The sequence below is a fragment of the Miniopterus natalensis genome, chromosome 1 (assembly GCF_054644295.1).
Source record: "Miniopterus natalensis isolate mMinNat1 chromosome 1, mMinNat1.hap1, whole genome shotgun sequence".
Taxonomy (NCBI): domain Eukaryota; kingdom Metazoa; phylum Chordata; class Mammalia; order Chiroptera; family Miniopteridae; genus Miniopterus; species Miniopterus natalensis.
In genome coordinates, this window is record NC_142081.1 from 98759273 (window position 1) to 98779628 (window position 20356).

A 20356-nucleotide genomic window follows, 5' to 3' on the forward strand; every position below is an offset into this window, starting at 1 on the left:
GCCTGCGGGCTGACACTCCAACCACTGAGCCAAACCAGCTAGGGCTGTCTCTTCTCTTTATTAATAATCCCTTCTATATCATGCATTTTCAATCTCTCCTTTTTTTTTTTTTTTTTAAATTAATATATCTTTATGATTTCAGAGAGAGGAAAGGAGGGGGAGAGAGAGAGATAGAAACATCAATCTATCTAGAGAGGGTCATTGATCAGCTGCAGCCTGCAACCCGGGCATGTGCCCTGACCGGGAATCGAACCCCGATTGCCTGGATCCTATATCGAAGCTCAACCGCTGAGCCATGCCCGGCCAGGCGATCTCTCCTTTTTAAGTAAGTGTTTTTCTTCCCCTGACAGACAAATCTCTCAAGCCCAGAAAACAAACAAGCAAATAAGCCCTCCTTCAATCTTAATTTCCCTCCAGCTATGACCCAACTCTCTTCTGATCTTCTGACCAAACTTCTAAAAAGAACCTTCTATTCTCACTGTCTTAACTCCTCAACCCACACAACATAGACACCTTGGCCATCACCCACTGAGGCCACTTTCTCAGAGGTCACCACTAATTGGGGTCACCATATGTTCCAGTTTGCCAAAAATGATTATAGTTTATCCCGCTTGTCCCAGAGTCTTCTCCAAGTGTACCAGTTTAAACATTACTACTAACCTGTCACAACCAACACAGTCCACAGCTCCATCGCAGTCATCCTCCACAAACCCCCAGCAACTCTGGCCACCACTGATTGCCATTGCTGAGCTTTCCTCCTCTGGCTTACTTGATATCTCTCTGCTGGTTTCACTTCTCTCTTCCATGTGCTGTCTCATCCATGCCCACCACATTCACTTTCCCTTTCATGTTGGACTTTGCAAGGCTCTGTTCCTCTCACTTAGCATTTACTTTCCTTCAGAATTTCACCCGCACCCCCAGCTTCAGCTCACCATCCGGCCTTCTCCCTCAATTCAGTGCAAATCTGAAGACTTTTGGAAATCCTGGTGGTTTAAATGCAGGTTTACAAAAATATTCTCCCAAAACTTGACAGAAATGGAAAAAAAAAGAGAAACAAGCCCGGCCAGCATGGCTCAGCAGCTGAGCATCGACCTGTGATCCAGAAGATTACTGTTCGATTCCGGATCAGGGCACATGCCCGGATTGCTCAATCCCCAGTCAGGGTAGTGCAGGAGGCAGCCGATCAATGACTCTCTCATCATTGATGTTTCTATCTCTCTCACCCTCTCCCTTCCTCTCTCTGAAATCAATAAAAATATATTAAATTTTTAAAAAAGAGACAAAAATGAGGGAAAAGGCTTCACCAGTCCTGAAAACATGACAGGATTCTCCTCAGATGCAAAAGAAGATTTAAATATAGATAGACCTTCCTCTTGGAGGGGAAGACATCATGATATAAAGGTATCTACTTCCCCCAAATTAATTTATAAATTCAGCACAATCCAAATCGAAACGCCAACGTGATTTTTAACACAATCAAATAATATTCTAGTTAATTTGGGGAGAATTAACTAGGAGAATTCTTCTAGTTTCCTTCATCTTTTTAAATAGATTATAGTACATTTGCAGTAATTTGGGGGAGAGAAGTAGATTATTTACAGGAATGGGGAAGCAAACCATAGAACAGATATAGAATATAGATATATCTGCGTATATATAAAAATGTGGTGTATGAGAAAAGAGGCTCTGCTAATAGGGGAAAGATGTATTATATCTGTATATGCAAAGGTATTTATAGGCATGAAAATGTGAATATTTCTTGAGGTGGGGAAGAGCTCTTTAAGTGTGATATCTAGGTCAGAAATCATAAAAGAAAAGATTTATGTGCTTAACTGCATTAAAATGAAAATTTCTGTATAGCAAATACTCCACAATAAAATCTCAGAATGGGGGTGGGGGGGTGGGGGGGGTGAGGAATGAGTATTTGTAGCAATAAATAATAAAAAAAGGAATACTGTCTCCTATATAGTGCTCCTTCAGCTCCATAAGAAAAAGATAAAAACTGAATGGAAATGGAGAAAGGGGATGGAAAGAGTTTGGAAATCATTATTTGCTTTATCAGCCACCTTGTGCAAGACAGGGAGAGAGTAGTCAGCTAGAAAAGCAACCTAACACAAATGTTATCAGGCCCTTCCAGTCTGGGTCTATAAATAAAGTTCCATTAACATCCATCTCTCCAAGTTCCTGCTGTTTGTCTTCTTGCACCTCTAAGACCTCTGCCCTCTTCCTCCTCTGCCACAAGTATTTCAGGGCATTCCAAAAAGGCAGCCCACGTATGCTGAAGCCTCACCCCACCAGCTACAACCCCCATTTGGCTTCTCTGGATTTCTTCCTCTCCTGTTCTACTTATCAGTCCCTGCTGCCAGCAAAACCACTTCGACAGTGACCCATGTGTGACTACTGCTCCAAAATGGTGCCTCTTCTAGTGTTCTCAAAGCCACCATTCCCTGGAACCAGAGGGTACTGAGCCCCCAGTATTGTGAGGAGGAGGGCCTTCTGTACTGCCCAGTGTCCGACCTCCCTGCTAACATCAAGGGGATTAACCCAATTCAAGAGGAAGACAGAGGGAACAGAGAGGGAGGGTGCAAAGGGACTGTATTAGTTTCCTATTGCTTCTGTAACAAATTACCACAAACCTGTTGTCTTAAAATAATACGTATTTATTCTCATACAGTTCTGGAGGCCAGAAGTCTGAAATCAGCCTCACTGGGCTGAAATCAAGGTGTTGGCAGGCTGTGTTCCCTCCTGAGGCTCTAGGAAAGAATCCGTTTCCTTGCTTTTTCCAGCTTCTAGTGCTGCATTCTTCGTGTTCCTTGGCTCATGGCCTCTTCACCCATCCTTAAAGCCAGCAGCATGGAATTACACTGCCTTCTTGTCCTGGGTCAAATCTCCCTGTCTCCCTCTTATAAGGACACCAACGATTGCCTTTAGGGACTACCCAGATAATCCAAAATCATCTCCCCATTTTCAAAATCCTTAATCACGCTACAAAATCTCTTTTGTCATGTGAGATAAACATTCACAGGTCCCAGGGATTAGGATTTATCTTCAGGGGACAATGACTCAGACTGCCCCAGGGGCTGATGGCTTTTCATCATCTTCCAGACTGTTCTCTCCTTTCTTCCTAGCCTCCACCCACCTTCCCAGTTTAGGCAAATAGCTCCCATGCACATTTATAGATGCAAATAAATGCTGATATTGGTGAGGGATATTATCCATACCAGGAGCGATAGAGCCCCAGCCTGGCAAACCCAGTGTTGAGTAATGTGGGTCAGGCCACCAGTCCTGGGCACACACAGAGAGTAGGTGGCAGGTGGGTGCCACCTAGCTAAGCCTCTGAGAGGGTGAAAGCAGCCCTACCAGCTGATCACTGAGACAGTCACCAGCAAAGACAGGGCTTGGGCTACCAACCGGCTGGAGCTCCTCTTCTAAGGTCCCAGGGCTAACCTTGTCTGTCTCCCTACCAAGTGCTGATAGCAGCAGCATCTTCACATTCACCACCTTGTCCCTCTTCCATTATAACCACTGCTACCCCTTTACCAATATGCTGGGCTCAGTCAAGGGTGAAGAGAGATAAACATTGGACATAGGTTCAGGCTGATATCCAAGAGTCAACATGGGAAGATAGCCACAAGTAGAAAGCCTATCAAAGTGTATGAGAATAGAGTACCAGAGCAAGGGTGTCACTGGTGAGAGGGGAAGCTGAGGAAGCAATGGTGGCCAGCCCATAGAGCAGATTATTTGCCAGGTTATGGAGTTTGGACTTTATCCTAAAGTCAATGGAAGTCGTTGAAAAGTCTTAAGCAGACATGGCCAGATTTACACTTGGGAAAACAACTTTGGCGGTATGATAGATAATGGATTCTAGGAAGTTAAAGCTGGAGGCAGAAGGGCCATTAGGAGGCTGTTGCCATAGTCTAGGTAAGAAATAATCTGGAGTGTGTCAGTGGACATGGTCTAAAGTAGACATATTTGAGAGATATTTTTGAAAGAGAAGTAGCAAGACTTTTGAAATGATTGGATGTGGGAGGTGGGGTGGAAGGAGTCAGGGGTGATGCCCATATTTCTGACTTCAGCCACTGGAAGGAGGGTGGAGTCACTCATTGAGTGGGAAGAACAGGGGTTTCTGGAGAAGAGTGTGTGAGTGTGAGGTATGTGTAAGAGACCACTGAATAAACAGGTTTGGACCCCAGGGGAGAGGCCTGGGCTCAGGCCTGGATGGGAACTGAAGCGAAGGGCCTGGGGCAGAGTGGCCAGAGAGAAAGATCACGTGAGAGAAAAAAGGCATATGACAGAATCAGGAATGATGCCAGCAGGTGAGGAGGCCCTCTTCCTCACACAAAGGAAACTGAGGACTGGCCAGAGATGTAGAAAGAAAATCAGAAGAGTGTATGTCCCTGAAGTCAAGGAAACGGGATGTTTCAAGAAGGAAGAGGTCAGCAGTGTCACATGCTTTTCAGAGGCCAAGCAAGGAAAGGAATGAAAGTGGATTTGGTCTTGCTAAAGACACGATGGAAGTGAAGTTGTGGGCTAAGGAATGAGTGTGAGTTGAGAAAGGAAGGCAAGTGAAGCCCACACTTTCAAGAAGGTTAGATGTGATGGGAAGGAGAGAAAGTGACAGTGGGTTCAAGGAGGAACTTTTTTGGATAAGAGAGATTTGATCAGGTTTAAATGCTCATAGGAAGGATACTATAGGAAGAAGCTGAAAATTTGAGAGAAGTGGTAACTAATGAAAGGGATGAACACAAAGAAGGTAGAAAAATACAACCGGATTGCCAGGCAGCACCCAGGCACATTAGAGATGAAGAATTTGAGAAAGCACAGATCTGTGAAGCTGCGTGATTTTCTCTGACTGCCTCGGCAGGGTGGCGGTAGCCTGTGAACCTCAGAAAGGGACGGTGGTGGTTGGGTTGATCCAGGGCTGGAGCTTCCAGGTTGACAAACAAACTGGACCATGAGTCTAAGACATAGGAGTAGAGGACACTGGAGGTGGAGGTTGAAGTGGAGTCTAAGTCAGGGAAGGAAGGGATTGAGGCAAGTCCAGGTAGACAGAGCTTGCTCTCCCCTGGAAAAGCAGGGGTAAAGGGAAGGTAAAGTGGGCGGAGTGGCAGCTGGGGTCAGACTGAGCCCAAATATCAGCTTGTAGAGGTGGAGCAGTTTTAAGTGGTGGCCATGGGAGTCGGTGGCTGAAGTTAATGTCTTTGAAAACCAGCCAGGGCCAAGGTTCAAATGGAGCCCTCTCTAGGACTTAGATGGAGAAGAAGCCAGGTGGGAACAACCCCTGGGTGACAGCCATGAGATGACCACTGTGGGAGCCTCAGATGGGTATGGGGCGAGTTTTATGGGTGGAAGAGGGGCAAGGGTCTGAGAGAAGCCATAGGGAGCAGCCACCTCCCTTCCTAACCTTGGGAGAATGAGGAGCCATCCTGCAAGAACAGCAGAGGAGGGGGCCTTCTGTGAAGAGGCTGAGGGGCCCTGTCTTCTCAAGGGGCCCAGCAAAGACTTCCCCTTCTGAATATGACTCACGAAGGGTGATAAGACAAGGAGTGAGGCCATCAGAATAGGCTGAGGGTTAGCACAGTGAGAGAGGAGGACAAGGACCACTTGGCCAGAACTGTTTATAATCCATGTTGCCAGTGAGAGCCTGACAAAAGGCGCGACAACCATAGCCATTGAAATCCTTATAGCTATTCTGTGTTCTCCTTGGGCAGAAAATCATGTCCTGCTCACCCTCAATTCCCTGTACCCAGCCTGGTGCCCAGGGTAGGGGGCAGAGAGCAGATGAGTTCCAAAGATTCCCATGGGCTGAAGAAATGTTTCCCAGTAGGTCCCAGCCATTCAAGTATGAGGACCCTTTTTTTACTGAAAAAATTTCTGACTTCAAGACTTCAAAACGTATCTGATGTGATAGCAGTTAACGATTGAGAAAGCTGCCGATGGTGGGTGAAGGTCAAAGACTATGTCAGGTATAACTGCCTGTTAACTGTGGGAGCTTGGGCAAGTCAGTCAACTTCTTTAGTTTCAGTTTATTCATCCGTAAAATGGGGATACTACTACTTACCTGCCAGGGTTCAGCAAGGATTACATGAGCTAATCTGTGCTAAGTACTTGTCATGGCACTGGTACAGAGCTAGCTCTCCACAAATGTTAGCTCTCGTGACTGTGAATTCAGTTATACTTCAAAACAAATTGGTGTCTTACTCAGCACATTAGCACCCACACATGAGAGAAACGGTTGTTTGTTCCATACTCAGTCAGCAGGCTGTGCTTGGGGAGACTGGAGATTCAGGGACCCTTTGAGATACCCTGGAGTCTCACAGGGATTGTCGGTCAGTCCATGTTTGCACCTACCTCACTCTGCCACCTGAACTCTCCCCAGTGCAGGCATTATTGAGGAAACTGAGGCCCAGGAACTTGCCCATGGACAGACAGGAACTCATGGCAGAGCTGGGTGGGAGCCAGCTTCACTTACCTTGCTCTCGCTCTCTTCCTGTGGCAGCTTCAGCCTGTTAGTGGTTCCACAGAAGCCTGGCCTGGCTGTGCTATCACCACCAACTGCTCTGCGGACTGTGGGAGTGTGGGCCTGGGCTCAGGAGCTATTGTACAAACTCTGATTGTGGTTCCAGACTTAGTCACATTTCTGTCCCAGTTCCTGTCCCAGCCTCTGTGACAATGCCTGCACAGCCTCTTCATATCCCTATCACAGCCCCTATCACAACATCTGTCACAGTTCTATCAGTCTCTATCACAGCCTCTATCACAGTCCCTGTCACAGCCCCTTTCACAGACTCTGTCACAATCTCTATCACAAACCCTATCACAGGCCCTGTCACAGTCTCTGTCACACCCCCTATCACAGTCCCTGTCACAGCTGCCTTTTGTACACTCTGTCACAGCCTCTGTCATAGCCTCTCCCTGACTCTGCCTCTGCTCTGGACTCTGCAGCATGGCCTGTGGGGCACAGCTCTCATTACACAGCGGAACTGTCTCTGGAAGGCATCCAGCGGAAGGCTCATGTAATAGCAGGTTATCCTGATGTGCAGGGCTTGTGGAAGGGAGGCTGAGCCATGGGGTTTTACAAAAGAAACCAGCCAATGGACCAGGGCTATTATTCACTCCATGTGCCCCCTGGGGTCAGGGGTCCAGGCCCTTGCCTCTGGCAGGATGACTGAATGGTTTTGTGGCATTGCTTTAATTTCCTTGACCCCACTGTGAGCTTCCAAGAGCAGGGACTGTCTTATTTTGTTTCTCACAGAGCTGAGCACAGGGCTGGGCTCCCAGGGTACAACCTGATGGTTGCCCCAAAGTCCTGGTTTGTCTTAAATCAGTTCTAGTCACTCCCCATTGCTCCAGAACCAACCCACCAGGGCTGCAGTCTCCTAGCCCGCTCACCATTCCCAGTACATGGGCTCCCCTCTACCTGTCTTTGGCTCACACTCTGCCCTCTGCCTGGTGTACCCCACCATTCTGCCTCCACTTTTCCAAATCACACTTGCCTTTTTCAAAGGCCAATTCAAACATGATCATCTCCCCTGCTTCCCTCTTCGATGTTCTTCCTCCTCCCTCCGTTGCTCTCCAGCCACTTATCCACATCACATTACACTTGTCCCTGGCTTCCTTATGTGAGTTTCTGTTTCTTATTCTTGCTGCAGCGTGAGGTACCTGGAGATTAAGGGCTGGATCTTACACTGTCATCTAGTAGGTGCTAGACAAGTTGACTAAACAAAGGGGTAAATGATTGAATAAATAACAGGAATGATGTGAAATTGGGGGGCAGAAGAAAATGCAGAGAAGGGGGACAGAGGAATGAGGACACAGCAGGGAGGATAGTATGAGCCAAGCTTAGGAGAGGGCCCACAGTATGTGTGTGTGTGGGCAGGGTGGGGGGGAAGGGAGGGGGTTGTGAGCTAAATCCACCCCCTGGGCCACTTCGGGGGTTGCCCGGGAAAGTCCCATCTGCCCTGCTCTCCTCACTAGCCCTCCCTCCCCCCTCCCCCTTGCTCCATTTGCCCAGTCTTTTCCCCTCTCCCAGGCCATTCTGTCTGTCCCTTTGCCTCACTAACACCTCCAGCCTAGGCTGTAGAAACCACCCCTGGGGCCCCTGTCTGAACTCACTTCAGCCCTGATACATTGTAAATTCCAGATTTGGGACAGAGAAGTCTCTGGTACTTACTCCTTGGCAACTCTGCTCAGCCAGCACCTCGGGGGCCTTCCCCTACCCCAAGTGCTCACTCTGTAGCCTGGCTCCAAGTCCAGGTGGCCCAGAAGTCCTAGAGCTCCAGCAGGACACAGAGACATAGTCCAGGCCTCACTGAGCTGTCAGCACATCTTTCTTCTGCCTCCCCAGGAGGAGAGGGCCGTGATGTCCCAGTCATTGCCCTGGCAGAGTCCTGAGGGAACAGGAGGGAGTGCAGGATGGGGTGTGTGCAGAGATCAAGGGCAATGGAGCCAGAGCTGGCCTGGAGATGAAAGGGCTTTGGGCTCTGCTGGGCTCTGAGCACTCACAGGTGGGGTCCTGCGAAGAGGCAGGTGGCAGAGGAAGGACAGTACAATAGTTCACACTCCCAGATCCTGAAGAAACTAGGCAGAACTGAGAAAAAAGCAGGTGGCGAGCCCAACTGGAAGCTGAGTCTGTGGGGGCTTTCTTTCATTGGTGCCCTAATGTCACTGGGGAAGGGTGGGCATGTGGGCTCCCAGTGGTTTTTGCAGCCAGAGTCTGGAGGTGAGGGTGGTGGAAGAAGAGGACCAGAAGGACCCAATACCCTCCTTCCATGGAGACAGCAGACTTTCTTCTAGGGTCAGCTTAGGGCAACAACTTAGGGGGCCCCTAAGGTGGACCCTTACCCTAGCCCTATTCTCTGACAATGATTCATTTACCCCACTGAGAGAATGCAGCAGGCCTCACTCCTGCCAGGCTGCTCCACTCACTGTTTCCCTCATAAGAAATACACACACACACACATGCAAGCACACACTAACTACTGCTTAGAAAACCTAGTTCACTTTCCACTTCTTCTAGGAAGCCCACCTTGATCATACTCAGGAACACCATTGCTCTGAGCTTCTGAAGTACTTACTCTGACCCTTAATTACAAACCTCTGAAATGGTCATTTGCAGTTTCAATCAGAGTGGAAAATGCCCAAACAAGGGTATTTTCTCATTTGGTCTTCAGAATAACTTATGAAGTAAATATCATCGAACCCAGTTTATACCTGAGGAAGACTGAGGCATACATGGCAGTACATGAGAGAAATATTTAATTCTAGAGCTTTTGTTTGCCTGTCTCATGCTCAATTGTTTACAGCAGGGGCTCCCAGACTTTTGGAATTCACAGATCAATAACATTTCAAAAATGGTTTTTGGGATACACCAAGGTTGCAGGTTCGATCCCCGGTCAGGGCACATACAAGAAACAACCAATGAATGCATAAATAAGAGGAAAAAATTGATGCCTGTCTGTCTCTCCCTTCCTCTCTCTTTTTCAAAGAAATAAGTATATATATATATAAATATATAAATGATTTTTGGGAACACAGAACCCTACACCAACTTTTTATTTAGCCAAGGACCTAAAAAATGCCATCTCTTAGCATTATGATTTCATAAAATGGTGCTTTAACACAGAAAATGCACCAAGGATATAATGTTAGGATAAAGACAGCCTTCTAAGAAAGGACAGTTGACAATCTTACCCCCAAATATCCCATATTGTTCTCTCGCTCCCTCTCTTTTTTCCCTCTCTCTTTCTCTCATTGAATTTCAAGCAGAATTAGTCCAAGCTTTGGCATTACATGGTGGGGGGCCACTGCCCATACCAGAGCTGCCCCTGTAAGCAAGAACAATGCCCTTGGCCCACAAGCAATAGTCTTTCTAGAATTTCCCACCATCCTCTCCCCATCTAGGTCCCCACCAAATAAGGTCTAAGGTTGATATATAACAATCAGCCACATACGCACTCCACTCCCAGCAGGTCTTCTGAATATGACTTCCAGGGAAGGAGGCCCATCCTCCCTAGCCCTTCTCTCTTAGACCCAGATCTTTTCTGGGTTTGCATTCCAAGAACATGCAAACCCTCTGCAGCCCTGCAGGAAGCACATCTGTCTCCTGCAGGTACTCAGTTCCCCACTAAAGCTGAGAGCTGCAGGTCTTCTCCCTATCCAGTCCAGAGGCAGGGCCTTCCCCTTGCTGGGGTTGAGTTACCAGATGAGCCAGAGCAGACCTCAGGCTTTTTCAGCAGCACTAGAAAGGAGAGGACCTGGGACCTGGGTAGGGCAATGGGGAGAACACAGAACAGGGAGGCTCCATTATCTACCTTCTTTCTGCTTTAGCCATGCCAGACTGAACTGCCTCTCCCTCCTTCACCTGTGCCTACACTCACCCCACCTGGGTGAGTCAAATGGGCAACAGAGGAGAACCTGGCCTGGGGAGCCTTAGGTTGAAGTTCCAGCTCCACCATTTTCTTGCTGTGGGACATTTGTCAAGTTACTTAATATCTCTGTGCTTTGGTTCTTTTGCTTGCAAGTGGGAATAAGAATATTAGGTTGAACCATGAGAAATTGTAAAACTGTTACCATATTTGGTCCACAAAATTTGCTAATGTAGTTTGCAAATGAAGTGCTGGATGCACTTCACTTGCCAAATATGACCTCTTCTTCTAGGAAGTCCTCCCTAGTTACCCCAAGCTCAGCAAGGTCCCCCTTCTCAAATCTCTCATAGGGTGAGGCATGATTTAGTACACACTTCTTTCCTGTCTTGAGTTTTCTCCTCTTTACTGGGTCTAGATAAGTCTAGATTCCCCACAACTTAGAGTCCATCAGGGTAAGACCTGGGTCTCCTCCTTCCCTGTTCCCCAGACTGCAGGCATGCCACAGCTGTCCCCTATTTCAGTTTTCAGAGAGTAGACAAAGAGAGGTCAGGATTCATTAGGGGTTACTGCATGCTTATTTTACCTAGTGGTCAATTCTGCACCAAGGGTGGTCCTAGATGGTCCTGAGTGGGTAGTGCTGACCAAACTGAGGGTAGGTGAGATGCTAGAGGAGGAGAAGTTAACGGGCCCTGACCCCTGGTCAGCCTGTGGCAGCAGAACTTTGATCATATCCTCCACCTCCTTTGAGGACCCCCTTCCATGGCATTAGCTAACTTCCAGGGTCCTTCTACTCATACATAGATTTGACATTTATTAATTTGCTCTCTGCCACCCTTGTGTTAGTGCTGAGGTTCCTGAGATGAGTCAGAACTGTCCTCTCCTCAGGGAGCTCAGTCCTGAAGGGGACACAGACGGCACTGTGTAATAAGTGCTCAGGTTGATGGGAGCTCATGGGCCATGGGGCCAAAAGTGAGGACATGACCAAGATTTTGGTGGCCAGGAGAGGGCTGGTTCCTCGAGAAGGGGATGCCCCTACTATGGGTCCCTGGGAAGCCTGTTTGGGCTGACTTCCTGAAGCTGGGGCAGGGCAGACTAGCTCCCTGCTGGACACAGAAGCCCACAGCAGTGAGTTAAATGGAAGTCTTTTCATGTGCCTGGTATACCAGGGCAGGCAGGGCTGACAGCTGGTTAAGAACATTCCTTCTCAAGGAGACCCAAGGACATGCAGGGATTAGGCCTCCCAGCACCTGTGCAGAGAACTGTCAGCTCAGAGATGCTCAAAAGTTGAAATGCCAGTTAGCCGTGATATCATCACCCTCATCACTCCCTCCCTGTATGGGAGATCCTGTGGTCCAGTGGGCAGAGTAGAAAAGCCCCTGTCAGGCTACCCACCCCCCTCCATCTTGCTTCCAAATTTTCTTCTCTGAATGGAGTGGGGAAGGTGGTCACAAGTGGGCTAAGAATGAGAATTTGAAAATCCTTCGAAGAAAAACTTCATGCTATTCTTCAGAGAGATGGCAGAGCTAGGGGATCTTACTGCCTACCTCCTGTCAGACTTGGCTGAGGATCCACTTCAGCATTAACTCAAACTCCAATCTTCCCTGGCCAGCCCCTTCCCTCTAATGCTCCATCTCCATTTCTGAGCTAATCTGGGATGTTGCCCTGAGAGGACCTGAGTAACCCCTGGTCAGGGAAAGGGGGTCTAGTAGCCCAGTCTGTGGGTGGGAGGTGTTAGTGTCTGTCCGGGCCTTGGAGAGGAGTAGAGCTGTATTACACCTCTGGCTGAGCTGGTGGGATTGGTCCATAAGTCCGGAAAATGTACACAGATGGAGGGCCCCCAGCTGGCCTGGGGTTTGGGGTGGAGAGTGGGCTCAGAGGGAGTGGGGGCTGTGTTCTGCTGCTTGTGGGTAGGGGCCTGAGGTGCAGGAACACCTCTAGTGTTGGTGCACAGAGGGGTGTCACAATCTGGATTAGAACCCAGAGAGAAGGAGGTGCAAAGCTAGCTCCAGAATGCTAGCTGCCGCTGGTCTCAAAAATCCGCATCAGAACCACCCGGGAGAGGTGCGTGAGGGTATCCGACTCCGAGGCCCCGGCTATCGCAGGCACATTTCCTTGAAATCTTACCTCGAAGGACTGGGTCTCACCCGCTCTCCCTTTGCGTGGGTCCCGGAGTTTCCCCCACGACCTCCTCGCTCGGCTGCTGCAAGGCTCTGCTGGGGAAAGACCGGCGGAGGGGCCCCCACGCCCCACCCCACCCCCGCCTCTCCCAGGAAAAGCCCTGGAATAGCCTCCAACCAGCGCATTTCCCAGAAACCCCTCTCCAGGCGTGTGGCGGGAAGGCCCTGGGCTCCGAATCCAGACCACAGGCCCTCCTCCCCCGAGGAGGGTCAGAACCAGCCGGGAAGCAAAGCCGCCGGGAAAGGTGAACCCAAAGCTCGGAGGAGAGACGGGGAAACCCCGCCCCTCAATCTTGAGGTGGGGGGATTGGCAACTTCAACCAGAATCCTAGACTTGGGGTGCGCTCCCAGCCCTTAGCCGAGGAAAGATGTTGGGGTTTAGAATTAAGGACGCCTCTCACCCCAGCCCCTAAGGGAGTGCACCTTGCGCCCCCAGCCCGCCCCGCCCCCTCCCAGGCCCCCGCCCGCGTCGCTGCCCCTTTAAGAAGCCCAGGTAGGCAGGCCCTGCTGCGGGAGCCGCTCCTATGGCAACCCGCGAGCTGCGGCGGCTTCATGAATATTCCCGGGCGCGGGAGTCGAGCGTTGCTGGAGGGCGCTGGGGGAGGCGGCCGCTGATGTAAGCCAGGTGGACCGCCGGGCTCCGCTTGATTGCGGCGGGAGCCCTGGGACCGGCCGTCCGGGCTCGACCGGAGGAGGCGAGGCAAGCTCGCGAGTGGCTGGCCATAAAGCCCGGGCGGCGGGACAGACGGACAGCCCGCCCGCCCGCGGGACACACGCCTGGGAGGCGCGCGGGCTGTGCGCTCTGCGCTCCTGAGCGGCTTTCCAGACGCCGCGGCCGAGCGCCGCTTCTCCCGCGCCCATTGTTCCCCGCGGGGGCGGGGCGCCTGGAGCCAGGCCGCGCCCCTGAACGCGGGAGGGAGGAGAGGAGGGAGTTCGGGGTCCCGGCGCCCGGCCCTGCCTGGCCCGGGAGGAGGCACGGCGCTGCGAGCCCGGGGACCCGGAGCCGGGCTGGGAGCCTCCCCGCGGCACGCAGCCTGCCCGAGCATGGGCGCCTGAGGCGGCCGGCGCCGGCGGCAAAGGACGCGTCCCCGGCGGGCGGACTGACCGCCGGCGGACCTGGAGCCGTCCGCGGCGCCGCGCCCGCGCCCCCAGCCCGGCCCGCGCCCCCGGCGCCATGGACAAGCTGCCGCCGTCCATGCGCAAGCGGCTCTACAGCCTTCCACAGCAGGTGGGGGCCAAGGCGTGGATCATGGACGAGGAAGAGGACGCCGAAGAGGAGGGTGCTGGAGGCCGCCAGGACCCCAGCCGCAGGAGCATCCGACTGCGGCCGCTGCCCTCGCCCTCGCCCTCGCCCTCGCCCGCAGCGGGCGGCACGGAGTCCCGGGACGCGGCCCTCGGGGCGGCCGACGGCGAGGGGCCGGGCCGTGGCGCGGGCAAGTCCGGTACGAACGGCGACTGTAGGCGCATCCGCGGGAGCCTGGCCTCGCTGGGCAGCAGGGGCGGCGGCGGAGCGGGGGGCGGCAGCGGTCACGGGCACATGCATGACCCCGCGGAGGAGCGGCGGCTCATTGCCGAGGGCGACGCTTCCCCCGGGGAGGGCAGGACGCTCCCAGGCCTGGCGGGCGAGCCGGAGCGCGGCTGCCCCTCAGCGCAACCCGCAGCCTCTCTGCCGCCACTCCAGCAGTCGCCGCAGTCGGCCTCCGCCTCCTGCGAGCAGCCCTCGGTGGACACCGCTATCAAAGTGGAGGGAGGCGCGGCCGCCGGTGACCAGATTCTCCCCGAGGCCGAGTTACGCCTGGGCCAGGCTGGCTTTATGCAGCGCCAGTTCGGGGCCATGCTCCAACCCGGGGTCAACAAATTCTCCCTGAGGATGTTTGGCAGCCAGAAAGCCGTGGAGCGGGAGCAGGAGAGAGTTAAGTCGGCCGGGTTTTGGATTATCCACCCCTACAGCGACTTCAGGTAAGGGGGCCGGTGGTGGTCCTGTGGGTGTCCTGAGCAGTCGCAGGCATGTTGCCTCTCTCGGCCCTGCTTCACAGCCAGAGTTAACTTTTCTTCCTCACACTCGGAGCTCCAAGAGAAGAGGGGCGCCTCTAAGCTCCGAGACACCCCCAGACCTCCCTCCTGCACTGTGCAAGGAACTTTCCTCTGTGTTCCTCGCTGCAGACTTTGGCCTCTTGAGGTCTGGGCGCCGCATTCAAGGCAGTCAGAAAAGTGTCCTGAGCTTGGCCTAGCCCTGCCACCTTAAGCCATACATCCCACCCCTCCCTTCAGGCTACAGTCAGAGTGGCCATCCTCAGCCTGCAGAGCAGGGCCATGAATGGAGACAGAAATCTTGGCATCTGGGCCAGCTCCTTGGGTGCTGACTCCCAGCTGTTAATACCTTGCCTTCTGGTGCCCTGGGAAGCTGAAGCTGCGGATGGAGAGCTGGACCTCTGGAGGACTGAGGTCATTGGGGCCTCATGCCCAGGATGAATGCCCTCTGCACCCACCTTAAATCTGGGCCCAGCCCCTCATGCCAAATGGTAGGCCAGGAGTAGATACCCTGGGTAGCTGGTATCTGGACTGGCAGGACAGGATGACCTTGCTCACAGTGGACAGTGAAGATGCCCTGTACCCTGACTGATGAGCAGCTGTCATGTGACCCCAGGTTTACCAGTGTATCATCCTCACCCCAGTGGCCCAAGCTCCAGCAACTGCTAGGTCAGCAATGGGTCCCCAAACAGACGGTGTGACTGCCAGTCAAGGAGAGGGACCCTGCCCCCTCCTCCATCACCTGAGTCAGATGCCACTGCACAACAGATAACTACTCTGGGCCTGTGGGGGAATCTGTGCAAAAAGAGAGATGGGTGATTGATTGCCTCTGAAGTTGAAATCAGGGATGCCCCTACCTCAGTCAAGGTCTTGGGTCCCCCGGTGCTTCTCTGGGCTTTCTTGATACACAGGATTGAAGTAAGGGTTTGAAAAAAACAGTCACCCTTTTGAACTGGGTTTAATGCATTCTATCACTTCGAGCCCTGCCCCCTATTGAGCTCTCTTGCTTGCCTATCCTGCTTGTCTGCCAATATAAATGAGCATTTTGTCAACCTAGAGCCCTCTTTGCAAACTCCAGGGAAGCTAGATTTGTTATGAGAACAAAGACATTTCCATCCAATGAGAGAAATTTCTCGTGCTGGGAAGGACCAGTCAGGCAACTCGACTTAAAATAGGTGGTGGCCCTTCCTAACCTTAATGTCCAGGGTTCCCATTTCCAGAAGGTCTTCACATTGCAAATGTGGGAAACCTCCCATCAGGAACTGTGGCTGGTTCCCAGTGCCAGCCTCCTAAAGTGTGGCCTCCCTGCTGGTCAGTAATAGGAACCGAGGATCCCAGCCTGAGTTAGGGAGGAGTAGGCAGGAACTGTGTTTCCTGCAATCCTCTGGGTGTCCTGGGTTTCTCCTCTTCCCTCAGAAATCCCTGGTGGTGGTGGCAGGTAGGCTGTTCTAGTATCAACCAGTTGAGATTGTTGAGGGTTCCTCCCTCCCCTTGCTCAGCTCCCCACCCTCTTTGTTGTTTAAAAGCCTCTGTTTAGGGTTCTCATCAGCGTCCTGGGGTCGGGGACTGTGAGGGACACCTGGCCTCCATTAACAGTAGGCATTGATTAAACACCTGAGCACTGGGTTGTGTCTTCCCAGTCTCCCCTTATGCTGGATAGTGAAGAACTAGGACTGGGTTGATTGTATCAATGGGAACTTCTCCACCTTCCTGATCTTCCTCTCCCCATCTTGGCATGTCTATCTGCAGTCCCCTGCTGCAGAATCTTTCACTATCTGCAGGCTGCCTGGGACATGGTGGAAGGGGAGTTTAAAGGGGTTAAGGAAGGGTGGATGCAGCAAGACTGATAAATGGGCAACAGGAAAAAGGTCATACTGGGCTTTGAATTTGGATTTGTCCAACAAGCAACGGGGACTGGTAGCTGGAAGTACACATCCTCTGTGCACAGTCTGGTAGTTATCTGGTGCTGGGTGGGATGTAAGGAAAGAAATCCAAGAAAAACCATCTGTGTGAGCTTCTGGAGGGGCAGTGGTCATGCCTCTCCTGTCTCTAGGCCAGAACAGCTGATGTAATTTTCAGAAGGCCCAAGAAGCAAAGACTTAGCTAAGTCTTTTAAGCTTAGAAACTCCACCACTCAACCCAGCCTTACCCACTCACCCCCACCCAGTGCCCCAAGCCTCAGTCTCTCAAGTTTCAGCCACTAGCCTTGGGCCTCTATATAGAGCCTATCCCGTTGCCCAGCTCAGGTTTTACAAGACCTTCTGCAAGCATTGCTTGGGCCAGTTGAGGATTTATTCATCATTTTGATGGGCAGGATGCATTGATCCAGCAGAATTGGCTTAATAAAGAATCGCTAGCAAACCATGATAGATTGAGTTTGTGGTTTGGAGTTCAGAGCTTACTGTCATGGACTGCTTCCAACATCTCCTATTCCTGGGGGAAGAAGGTTGGTGCCTTTTCTATGGGCTGGAATGGCTATGCTCTTAGGGACCCACATATTTATTGGCCATGTCCAATGATAGGCTTTTCTTGGCTGCCTCTGCTTCTCCTCACCCACCCAGCCCATCCCCGACACACACTGCCCTGGCTACTCCCATGGCTCCTCCAGGCTCTTCAGGCTTATCTGACCTCCCCTTCCACTCTCTACCTGCCTTTTGAAACTTGGATTTAAGGTTTGGTAAGGGAAGAGGCCAGGACACAGCCCCTCAGGGCATTGTCCCCAGGCCCCTGCACAAGGTTGGTTGGGCTCTTGTGCTGGGTGGGCCCGTCCTTGAGCCATGTGCTGGAAGTTGGGCTTGGCAGTGGAAACCTAGAACAAATAAAACAGTATCTGCATGATTTTGTTTTTCCAAGAGGAGAAAAAAGGATTGGAGACCCCATGTGAAGATGTATGTGGCTTTATTCCCAGAATTTGGTCGGGCTTTCAAGCATCAGGTTTTGGGGGGATGGAGGGGGTAGAGTGGGGGTGTTTTATAGGCCTGGATGTGTTTATATTTAAGTGTCTGTGCAGATATCTGGGGAATGTGTGGGCCTGGCAGGGAAATCCTTATGTGGGATGTCAATTCTGGGGCTACTCCTATCCTCCAAACTGTCTTGGCCTTGAGAATGGAGGCAGGCAAACTTGGCCCTTCTCATCCCTCCACCCTTTCCCTGTGCTAGCCTGAGTCTTCTGAAGCTGTAAAGATGGGAAGGGAGGGCTCTAAAGGGTCCTTTCCTTGAGGCGGAAACAGCTGGGCTCCACAATCATGGAAGCTGGGCCGGTGGCCTAAAACTGACTTCCTGTACTGATACCTGGCCCTAGGCACTGCCATTGCCTGCCTCACATCAGCTCCTCAGCCATGTGTGCTACGGGGCCCTGCTTGGGTTCTGAGCCTTGTCTGAGCCTCAGTTTTCACACCTAGAAAAATGGAAATCCCATTGCCTGTCATCATGTCAGACACAAATTGTACAACTGTGGTGATCCATGGAGGTGAGAAGCTACAGTGCGCTGTCAGACACCAGTGATGCTGTGGTGAGCCACACCGCCCCTGCCTGCACTGCTTCCTTTCCTTAGTTCTGGGCAGACCAGACGGGCCTCTGTCCTTGGCTCAAGCCAGTGGTTCTGAATCTATATCAGAGAACTAACTGAGAGCCCACAGGAAATCACAGAGTCTCTATCCAGAAAGATACATGTACATCCGGACACACAATATGACACTCAATTTCTAGGATCTGTGGGACCCCCTAAGTTGAAGACCATCTAGATTGTGAAACTCAATCTAGACCATCCCAGAAGAGTCCTGGCCTGGTAGGGGAAGGTGCTAGCCTCCTAGAGCTGGCTTTCCTGGGGCCCTCTGTAATCTGAGGTTTGGGCCTGCCATTGCCAGCAGGATGGAAATGAAAAGACAGATAGAGTTAGATGCCTGAAGAAGGAAAGGTGCTCTGCTTGGGGACTCATTTCTGTTCTTTTCCTGAGTCCCACACCCATCTCTTTCCCTTTCAACCATGGGAAGGACTGTTCTGGTAGGAAGTGGTAGGGGGAAGGCAGCAGCTTTGACTCTGGGGCTGGGGGGTTCTGAGTCCCCTCCTAGGGTAGGCCTTTCTGGGGGCTATTGCCCAGAAATGCAGCTTCTGCTATCAGTGTAGAAAGCCAAGCTGAAAGCGGCTGCAGGCTGTGGTGCCAGTGGAGGGGGAAGGGCACCTTGGTACAGAGTGGAATTCCAAGGTGAGCTGCCTGGGCAGTGCTGTCAGTTGGCACAGTGGGCAGCAGGATTCTCCAGTGATGAGGCTGTGCTCAACCTGATAAGACTGGGGAGGGTGTGCTCAGGCCAGTATCTCCCTAGATGCTGATGATGCACAGAAACCCCATGACTCCAGGACCCTTATATTGCCAGGTGGGAAGCCTGGACTCCAGGTTCTCCCTGTTGCAAGGCTTCAGGTCCTGGTCTGGTTTCCACATGTTTAGGCTGGGGCCCCTCCCCTGCCTGGCCCTGCCCCATTTGCTCCCTTAGGTGCTGCAAGCCACTGCAGGTGGCCTGTCCCCCACAGTTCTGGGCTGCCTACCTATACATCTGCTCTCCTCCCCCATGCTTTAGGACCGCAGGTCTCCTGGGATGCCCTCTCAGGTCACGGCTGCCACCATTATCCCTCTTGTCCCCAAGCACCCCATGGCAGTTGGATGGAGCTCTCACACTGTCATGTCATCCAACTCACCTGGGGATCTGGTTAAAATATAGATTCTGACTCATTAGGTCTGGGGTGGGGGCCGAGATTCTGCATTTCTGATAAACACCCAGGGGATATGATGCTGCTGGTGCCCAACCCACAACATGCTTGGAGTACTGAAGTTCAGACCCTGTGTTTGTTCTGTGCTTAGGCTGGGCTCCCTGACTGAGTTCCCTGAGGGCCCTCTGTCTTCTCTCCTTGGCCTCTAGTGCCCAGCACAGCAAGGTGAATTCTGTGAACTGGTTGAGCAGACCTCAGCCACAGAGGTAGGCCACAAACTTGGAGTGTTGGATTCACAGCCTTCCTCCCTTCCCACATGGCTGCTTGGACCCTGCTGGCCCTGGGTGCTGGCTATCAGGGTAAAGTGAACAAGGGAGGCCAGGTGGCCAGAGGGCCCTCATTCATCCATCCTTTCTCATTGCTCTGGCAGCTTCTTTCCCATTCTGAGGGCCAGAGGGGTGGGCCTGGCTGGAGGAGAAGGGGCAGGGAGTACAGTGACTGCTGGGTTGCGATGAGATTTTCTGAAAGGAGCAGATGTCAGTGAAAGTCCACAGGTGCCAGGGGAGGAGAACCAGTGTGAGGTGGCTCTGACTGGCTGGCTGGGAGGACAGAGGCACCCTCTAAGAACAGCTGCCTTTGCACTTTAATGTGTGGTAGGGGGTTGTATGAATCTTAATGGCACCCTCCCCTGCCCCGACCATGCCTAACAGACTCCCCTGTGGGCTAGGATCACATGTCACTTCTCTCTGCCCCCTCCTACCCTGGAAGAAGGTCTACCCAGTCCACATACAGATGATGGGGCTGACAAGTGTCATAATAGCCTGAGTGGTTCGTGTGCTTGCGACAACAATGGCCACCATGGGGGGAATTCACCAAGAGCAGAAAGTCCAGCTCCAATCCCTGGGGGGGTGGAGGGGGTTGTCATAAAACTGAGGATGCAGCCAGCTCCCGCACTCACACCCCTTGGCTCAAGTTCTCTTTCAAAGCTGCTACTGCCAGTTGCTAATTAATAGAAGGGCTACTGAGGCTGGCCAAGGCCATCTTGCTTGGGCCCAGGGGATGTTGAAGAATCCACAT

The 20356-nt window shown here is 52.1% G+C and overlaps 1 protein-coding gene across 1 annotated transcript in view; it reads left to right on the top strand.

Annotated features, from left to right (window-relative positions):
- The first annotated feature begins 13692 nt into the window (after nt 1-13692).
- The window catches only part of HCN4 (hyperpolarization activated cyclic nucleotide gated potassium channel 4), a 48961-nt gene continuing 42297 nt past the window's right edge, over nt 13693-20356 (top strand). Inside the window, 1 exon segment of the mRNA XM_087824442.1 lies at nt 13693-14503. Coding sequence (XP_087680568.1) covers nt 13719-14503 — 785 coding nt within the window. The 5' untranslated portion in view covers nt 13693-13718.